The sequence below is a fragment of the Lycium barbarum genome, chromosome 1, assembly GCF_019175385.1.
Source record: "Lycium barbarum isolate Lr01 chromosome 1, ASM1917538v2, whole genome shotgun sequence".
NCBI lineage: Eukaryota > Viridiplantae > Streptophyta > Magnoliopsida > Solanales > Solanaceae > Lycium > Lycium barbarum.
Window position 1 is genome coordinate 49718348 of NC_083337.1, and position 9592 is coordinate 49727939.

At 33.7% G+C, this 9592-nt stretch overlaps 1 protein-coding gene across 2 annotated transcripts; it reads right to left on the bottom strand.

Moving 5' to 3' along the window:
- Positions 1 to 459: 459 nt before the first annotated feature.
- Positions 460 to 8773, bottom strand: LOC132635435 (uncharacterized). 2 transcript variants are annotated; one of them, XM_060351833.1, is made up of 13 exons: positions 8582 to 8773; positions 4941 to 5127; positions 4274 to 4343; positions 3690 to 3886; positions 3290 to 3365; positions 3103 to 3186; positions 2939 to 3018; positions 2591 to 2714; positions 2415 to 2474; positions 2280 to 2330; positions 2047 to 2205; positions 1279 to 1411; positions 460 to 876 (listed from the first exon to the last, which is right to left on the bottom strand). In XM_060351833.1, exons 2-13 carry the CDS (start codon positions 5090 to 5092, stop codon positions 710 to 712), a joined length of 1353 nt encoding a protein of 450 aa, XP_060207816.1. In that variant the 5' UTR covers positions 5093 to 5127; positions 8582 to 8773; the 3' UTR covers positions 460 to 709. The 2 variants fall into 2 exon arrangements, with proteins under 2 accessions (XP_060207816.1, XP_060207824.1); XM_060351841.1 differs by lacking the exon at positions 8582 to 8773 and adding an exon at positions 5977 to 6376.
- Positions 8774 to 9592: the final 819 nt, after the last annotated feature.

Consider the following 9592-nt stretch of genomic DNA (forward strand, 5'->3'; position numbering starts at 1 on the left):
TTTTTGTAATGATAGCATTATAGTAACTCATTGTGACTTGAGAATTAGAAGTTGTTTTTTATGATGACAATATTAACCGTTGTTTTGTCATTAACTTTTTTATTGCCATGTTTGAGTGACTGTACATTTATACTATGTATTTACTAGCAACTTTATGTTTAAGAAAGTGAGCACCCACGACCTTCAAATCCTGGATCCGTCACTGGATACAACCTTTCATTCACTTTTTATTTAAAATACTAGTTTTAAATTTTATTTAAACAAGTTTCCAACAGTTACCCCTTACGACAATTTATGAGTTTTCGTTAAATATCATGATGCAATCGTATCCCGTGTCAACAAGGTGGGGGAATAGTATTGGTAATAATTAGGAAAGGATATATATGGCTTTATGATTTGTCCCTTCAAAATCTTCAGGTGTATCTCTAGTTAAATATACAATTTACACTTGAATTCAGGACTAGTTGGCCACCATATAATATTATTTCTTAATATTATAACAACAATGAGTATTTACAAGTACATCACTGACAATATAGCTCAAACTAGAATTCAGAACTAATTAATTGGACATACAAAGACATTACCAAAACAAAGATGCTACATTCTGCAGAGTACTCTTGAATTACTGGCCTATGCACCAGTCATGTCTTTTCCTTCCCATATTAATAAAATACCTGAATTTTTTGCATGTTTTACTCGTTGAGAGCTATGCCAAGAGGGGTTCTATCAATGGCTTAGGATGGGATATGTGGAATCTTATGAAGAATGCGACTACGACTCCAATTAAAGCAGAAATCCCTGGAATGAAACCTAGAGAAAAACGTGTAACGGAGAAACAAGGATATGCTGGATCACAGGCAACAGGATCTGCACCTGCATTATTGACAACAAACCTCAGGTTAATTAGTTTATCATTAACCTGAATCAAACTTGTCGCGCATAACATTAAGAGAACGGGATACATGGAAGACAAACTCTTTAAGTTTACCAGAGAAGAACAATACCTTAGAGCAAATGTTAGAAGAAAGGAAATGAAAACATTTTTCCTTTGGTGCTAGCAAAGCGTTGTAACTAAATCTCAATGGGAAATCTTTTTACAAGGATTTGATACATTATCACTTTCAACATGCAAGGAACTTATAATGTTTAAGATATTGGGTAAATCTTGCAAATTAGTATATATAATCTTCAGCATAATCGAAGCAAAAATTCAAGAAAGGACATAGGGAAACTGTTATGGACATAGTAGATAAAGAGAGGAGACCAGATGCGTACTCTCATATGACTCGAGGAAGTACAAAAAAACTCCACATAGAACTTTGTCAACAAAGCCCAATGATCCATAAACAAAAGCAGATCCATCCAGATTTTTATCAACTAGCTCGCTTTCCATCCCTATTGATGTTACCTGTCATCCAAATGAAAAACTTCTATCATATAGCAATGCACATATATGACATATGAACTGGGTGGCTTATCAATTCAAGAGTTACTTTAATTTGCAGCAAGAAGCAATGGATACACTGAGTCTGATGATCTCACAATCGATTCACGATCAATTTGTTTTTTCTAGAAATATTAAATGAAGCATATATAAGTTTGCGACGCCAAAGGTTAACTCTCTCTAGCAATTAACTTTAAGCCTTGTTCATTTACTCAGACAATTGCCTGTTTATTTTCTGTTTTCTAGTTTTCATTAACAGAAAAAGACATTCAGAATGATAGATCAACAACTATGCCTCAGTTCTAAGCTAGTTGCGGTCGGGTATATCGATCCGCACTTCCCATAAGGTTCCATTTAGATTCATCCTGAGATTAAAGCACTATTTTATGGAAGTAACTTGTCCATACCTCATGTCTTAACCCGCATTAATTTATCCTGGTCAAGTGATAGAATTGAAGCATGTATACATATTAAGTCACCATGGTTAAGTGACAAAAGTATATGTAAGAGAAAAGTTTTGTTATTCATTTTTGCTTAGTATAAACACAAAGTGACTAATCAATCTAGAAAAAAGAAACGGAAGAAAGAAGCTCACTTACCATCATCAAGGCGTTTGCTATGCCAATAAGTACGGACAAGACATACATAAAAGCATTCATGTTTATTGGGAGGAAAATTACTGCAGCTCCACAAAATAGCCAAAGGAGACCCCCAGCGGAAAAGAAGGCCTTCAACCGTTCACCACTCCATTTGAGCTCCTACATGCAATCAAAATAATGAGCAGAAAAAGTGAGGCTGGGGGAACAAATATGAATTGAATGGTGAAGAGAACCTGGAGGAGGACAGACGCGATGAAGCTGGATAAGTAGATGATGGCGGGAATCTATTCACATTAATAAGACTAATTAGTACATTTTTTCCCTCAAAAGAGGAGCACCTTATTTCAATTTGATAGCAAGGCCCATACCAAGGCTTTCGAAGATGAGCTCATCCGTAGATCATTGATTACGTAAACTGCTAAGAAGGTCTTAGCCAAAAAGAAATACAGATAGTAAAAATTAGGTGACTTAAGCAATGCATTACTGTGTATTCAAGTGTTCAATCTTATTGAAAAGGAACAAAAAAGATCAGGTTAATACTGACCTGTGAAACGTTAGTCACAACTCTAGTTAACACATAGATGCTAAGTACTTGGTAATATAGGACTTTCTTTAACCAGTATGTCCAAGAAGCTGTAGCACGTTTCCCATCAGATTCTTGTTTTAGACTGCACAAGTTAATATTTTGAATACCACAACGTGAAAGAAGTCTTCAAGTTCTGAAAGATGAACGTGCATAAAAGAATTTACACGGTTCTCTTCAATTTTGATGCTTTGCACGTGTGCAATAGTGTTCAGTATATTCTCACTACGAGAGAAACATATATCACAATTGACGCCAAGAATCATCCACAAGCAATAGCAATAAGGGGATTGGCAACATGTAGCAAACCTTGGTTCTTTAATTCCAAGCTGAAATATAATCACAAAGACTGCTCCAATGAGAATTGAAATATAAGCCATCAATTGGTACTGCATGTATTGTTTCTTTAATCAAAATTCAGCCCAATAGGAAACACTTGAAAATACAGATGAGCACTTGATGAAATTAAGTACCTGATTTGTAATGTCAACCTTTGAGCTAGAAGTTTTCTTATTGAAGACGAAAAATGCGATCCCGTATAAGATTAGGCTTGCAATCTTCACTAACGTTTTTAGGCAAATAGTAAAAGAGGGAAAAGATTAGTATACCATGCTCCTAAACTTTCAATGCATGCAACAGATCATATAGAAACTAGCCAACCATTGTAAAAGCATTGCGAGAGCTAACACATGCTACTCTGCTTGTTGGGTTTAGTGTGACACCATTCACCATTGACCTGCAATAAGCATTTATCCGTGAATCCTTATCCTGGGTTTTTTTAGCATAGATAAAAGTGGACATGACAATTAGTAAAGAAACGAGTATGTGTGTGACAGTAAACAAAATATTTTTCTCATTTTTTAGCTCCTGATAAGAAAAAATTCCGCCATAGAGTTCTTGAAGATGAAATGATAACTAAAGCTTTTAGTTCTACTCTTAAAAACGTATATGTACAAACAAAGGCAAACACATGAGAAATCTAAATGCATTCTGTACTAAGCCATCCATTTGTACAAAAAAGATTCTTAACACGTTGAAGTAGATGAACCGAGGAGATTACATGTGTGATATCTGAGTGCAAGACCATCCGCTGCAGAAAATAACTGCGGATATGCAGTAACCGACAGTTTGAACAATAGGTGAATCAGATCCAACAATTTTGCAAGGGAGGCAACCACCGAAGAGTGATGTAAAAGATAGAGCAACTAACAGGCATCCCATGCCATGCCATATTTTGAAATGACCAAACCTGTCTATCTGCAGTATAAAAGGAAAGAAAAAATCTTGTAGGGTTAAATGGTCAAACTTATTTTGCTAGAGCAATACAAGGAAATGATCAGATTTATTAGACCAAATGAGAAAAAGCTTTGTACTTTTATTTAAGTACATAAGTGGTGTTCAAAATGATCAAAATGGTGATCTATAATAATAAGAAACAGATCATGTACTTATCTGCACTGACATGGACAAGCTAAGTCTGACTAACCCTAGCACAGAATATTAAGCTTCAAATGATGCTTCCACAAGACATAAAACACAAAAGGTAGTCGCGGTTCTTCATGAATAGATATAGCATATACAGCAAAGTGTATATAAGCATCATTTTGTGTAGAGTATATACAAGGAAAATAAAATGGAAAATACCAGTTCACCAGCTATTATGGTCGTAAATGCATCAGCAAACTGGCCAGTAAGTGTGACTGTTGCGGCATTGCTGTGAATTAGAGAGAGTTAATTCAGAGATGAATCTCAAAATATCAAAACAACTCACAGTCTAACAGTAACAATAGTTTGCCATAGAAAGAGAATTTATGAAGAGACAAAATATCCTGGTTTACCATCCAATCAAACACAGAGAAGTCTTAAACATTTTCAATCTTACAAGTTCTGACAAAATAAAAATAACAGCAAGGTTCTATGTGTTGCTTAAATATTGAATTCCATTTTTTCTTCTGTACAGATTTATATAACTTTTCTTATTAGGATGTTGAAGCAACTGGACACAGATGATCATATGATTTGATCACTTTAGCACTTCAAATTATTATAAAAGAATTAATGTCTATAACGTAAATAATTTATGCACTTCTACTTCATCCCTTTTTTGTACATTTTCTTCTTCATAGACATCCCATTACTATTGAAACACTGAATAAAAGAAGAAACTACCACTATCAATGAGACCAGCTATAACACATGCTATCAAACAACATTTTGGTGCATCCTTAAACATAGGGGGAGGAAAGAAAACAATAAAGAAGAAAGACATGTATTTAGTGAGTTAGCAAATAAATAAGTGTAAATTACAAACCTTGGGGCCAATCCAATAGCTGTCAAGTAGAGCAAGAGATATGTATACCAACAGGCAGATGTTATATCATTCAACATGTGCCCCACTCCATATGTAAAGACAGAACACCTTCCAAGGGGCTTTGGTTCATCATCAGCCATATCATCTGCCATGATGTATGATCTCGGTTGTCGTAGTTATTTGAGGCCTGCACCAGAGTAGATGTCACTTCGTCATGAATTTTAAGAAGTTTGGTACTTTGGTTCACAACGTAAACATAGGACATTTACTTGGCCAAAGAGAAGAGTAAAATCTTTGGGACATTGGATTGTTTGCACTATCTGCTAGTCCATCCGTCCCAATTTAAGTGTCTTACTTTCCTTTTTGGTATGTCCCAAAAAAACTATCTATATTTGGTAAGTTGACAATCTAAATATCCTACATGACAAGTTTAACACCACAAGATTCAAAGGATATTTTAATACATTACTCACATCTTTAATTTAGGACCACAAGATTCAAAAGTCTGTTTTTATTCCTTAAAGTGAAACTCAGACACTTCAATTGAGACACAGAGACTATATTATTATCACTGGAACAGAAGAAAGAAAGAACATTCAAGTGAGATCACGCCTTGTTAATCTTCTTGAGACATCCTAATCAGAACTGGGATGTTAACACAACATTGTGACTCAAAAGGAAATAAAATGTCTTTCTTGAGTAATCTTCTTGAGTAATCTGTACCGAGCAACGTAGGTCGCTAATTTATGTACTGTATAAGGCATAGATTTAAGCCATGTCGTCTTCCAGTAATTTATTGCATTTATTCTAAGAAATTGTTCAATTTACCATATCAGTCTGTGCAGTTCAACATCAAATTAATAAATAGATAAAAGAAATTAAAAAGAAAAGAGTGGTGAGCCATCATCTTCAATGAGGGGAAGATATATACATTCCTTATTGATACTATATAACTCAATTCATCGCAAGAGGAAAAAGCTAATTAAGCTGAAACAAGACACAAAATGACTAATATGAAAGTGACATTCTACCCTACCATTCAAAACTCGAGTAGCATACTCCTCTCTGAAATTTTGGCAGTTCTCATTTCACAGACTATTCCAAGATGACACAAACTTCTAATGCATTCATGTTTTTGTTCTATTTACTGTCATCAAGTATTTCTTTCATGTTTATAGAAGAAATATATAGCATATTCTTACTTATCCAAAAAATGAAAAAAAAAAAAAAAAAAGTGCAATTGTTCTTGCCCTTTGTATGCATTCTTATGTTTGTACGTTTACAATGATCAAACATTGTTTCATATTTTAAAGAAGAAATGCAACTGTTCTTTCTTTCTTTCTTTTCTCCACTCGGGGGAAAGGAACAGGAAAATATATCACCTAAAATATCTGATAATAAAAAACTTTGAAAACGAAATTGACAACGTTATATGTCGCCATCACTCTCCAACTACTTGGCTCATTTTGGCACATAGGGAAAATAACAAAGTGGAGATACTAAAAGGCAAAAGTGATAATAGCACTCTAAACTTTATCACATTTTGTTCTGGGCTATCTAAATTGAAAGTTGTATCTATTAAGTACCTAAACCAGTTTAAATTAATTCTATTGGGTACCTTTTGCCTATGTGGCGCCTACATGACACAACAATTGATTCCACCTTTTGTTGGGCGCGTGAACAGCCCTTTCATCCTTAATTTTTTTTTAATTAAAATTTTACCTCTTTTAAATAAAATTTAATAGATAAATTAATAAAAAACTAACCACTCCCCCAAGCCGCCTGTACGTTCCTTTTTTTTCTCTTCTTCTTCACTATACGTTTCTCTTCTCTTCTCCTTCTTCTTCCTTTTTTTTTTTTAATCCACTGTACGTTCCTGTTTTGTTCTCTTCTCTTCTTTCTCTTTCTTCTCCTTCTTCTTCCTTTTTTTTTTTAATCCACTGTACGTTTCTCTTTCTTTTTTTTTTCTCTTCTTCTTCTTCGTTAATAACACTTCATTTATTTTAATTATTTATATAAAATTGATTTTTGAATTAGATGTTAATTTTTATCATCATTGTTTTTGTCTTTTTTACATCTAAAAAGTAGCATTACCATTTTATTTACCGGAAAAAATAGGGATTCATCATTATTATGACTCGTTCACCAAAAAAAATGGGGATTCACCATTACTATGACTCTTTTTTTTATCTCACCTTTCATTAAAGATTGGTGGGTCTTGTAAAGACATTAATAGACCTAAATAAGAGAAGAAAAGGAAAATAAATTATTAGTGGGGTGGAGAGACGGCGATTGGGGGCGGTGGTGTGGCGGCCGGTGGTGGGGGAGCGGCGGCCAGTTGGGGGAGGGGGGGAGCGAAGGAGATGAAAATTGAGGGAGGGGGTGTATAATTTATTTTTTAATTATTATGATGGATCCCCACCGCCACGTGTCACATTTTCATTGGATAAATTTGTCACGTCATGGAGAGTATAATACACTCTCTTAATTTTGCTGATTATTGTGAAAAAGGTACCCAATAGGATCAAATTTAGACTGATTTAGATATCCAATAGATACAACTATCGGTTTAGATAGCCCAAAAATAAATGTGATAAAATTTAGGGGCTATCTATGACTTTTGCCTACACTAAAATAAATAAAAAAAACCCACGGGCCACGGCTACAAAGGAGAGTTAATAACTGACTTTGAAGTGACTTGATAGTTCAAAAATTCATTAAATGGTCGTGTACAAAAGCTAATGTACACTTTATTTTGATAAATAGATACATCCTACAACAAAGCTGACAGCTCGATATTTCTTACCTCAAGTCATTGAAAACATTTGCATATCTCTATCAGAGTAATCAGGATTTAAAACTTGTGGGTTCGGAGTTCTAATTTTTTAATGTTAGTGAATTCGTAATTAATTATTAGTATATATTTAATAAAAAATTTAATACAAATATATGATTCGGACAAAAGCAACTGGATTCGACCGAACCCACACCCAAAGGGCTGGCTCGGCCCCTGGTCTCTATATAGCAAGTAATTTTGCAAGTTCCTATCTTTACACTCGAAATTTCATTTGGAGTATCTCTAAACACTTCATTGAGATAAATTGAGAAACTAAATAAGAAAGAAACAACTGAACCTGAGCATTAAAGTAAATATTTGTAATTTTATGTAGTAATTTTGGATCACGTGAACACATGATCTCTACGTAAAATTAACTATTTTATGTATATATTTTTTTAAATTCGTATAATATTAACTGCTGGAACACATGCTACAAGAACGCTAAATGGTGCATTGGTTGAAGGTTGAGTTATACACCTAGAGGACTAGGGATGAATTACCACTTAATACATTTATCTGTCTTTTTTTTTTTAGTGGTGAACTCATAATCTAGAAATTCTAGATTTGCCTCTGCTTCTTCCGTCCCAAACACATTTTTCTTTTTAGTCCGTCAAAAAAAAATGTCAACTTTTATTAGAAATAATTTAGTTCCCCTTTTACCCTTAATGAAGTTATTTATAATCACACAAATATTCAAGTTTTATTTTAGATCACAAATTTCTAAAATATTTCTTTTTTTCTTAAATTTTATGACCAATCAAATTGTGTTAAGTAAATTTAAGACGGAGAGAGTAGTCATTACCTGGGTGATGTAGAACAAGACCCAATTGACCCACTATTACTTTTGAGCAAAAGGTAGAAGTGAGAAACGAGAAAAGGAAAAAAAAAAAATTAAAGATTGTGGAGGAAGAAAGTTGAGTTGCTCTCTAGCTTTCCCTTACATTTATACTGCACTGCTTAGGAACGTCCCCGATATTGCATAATACGGGCTGCTAATTTATTATTAGGAAAAACATCCACCAATGTTATTATATTCACGAAGAAGCATATATTGATGAAACAGATGATGTGCTAGAGAGGCTGGGGTCCTATGGGAGTTGGAGCAATTGGTTATTTTCATATCAAAAGAATTGTTTTTTTTATTCCTTTTTTGGAGCATTTGGTGGGAAAGATTTGAAGACAATGAAATGTTAAATAAACAATGAAAATCATGCTATCCTAAAAGATTTGGACCCACTCCTATGGGTAACCCATGTTTCTTCTTTATTAAAATGACAATTTATATTGTATTCAGTATTAATATATATATATATATATATAAACATCCACCAATGTTATTATATTCACGAAGAAGCATGTATTGATGAAACAGATGATGTGCTAGAGAGGCAAGGGCCCTATGGGGGTTGGAGCAATTGGTTATTTTCATATCAAAAGAATTGTTTTTTGTATTCCTTTTTTGGAGCATTTGGTGGGAAAGATTTGAAGACATTGAAATGTTAAATAAACTATGAAAATCATGTTATCCTAAAAGATTTCCACCCATTCCTATGGGTAACCCATGTTTCTTCTTTATTAAAATGACAATTTATATTGTATTCCCTGCATTTTATTTTATTAGTTTCTGGACACGTGCATTGCACGTGTATCCCATACTAATCAGTATTAGTATTTTAATATATATATAACACAAAATCTGAAGGGGCAAACATAAGTTCAAATTGGTAAATGATAAACCTATTTCAACCGGTATTTATTGTCACCATGTAAAGTATTCCAATTATGAATATGTCCGCACTTCGTTAAAATCCAA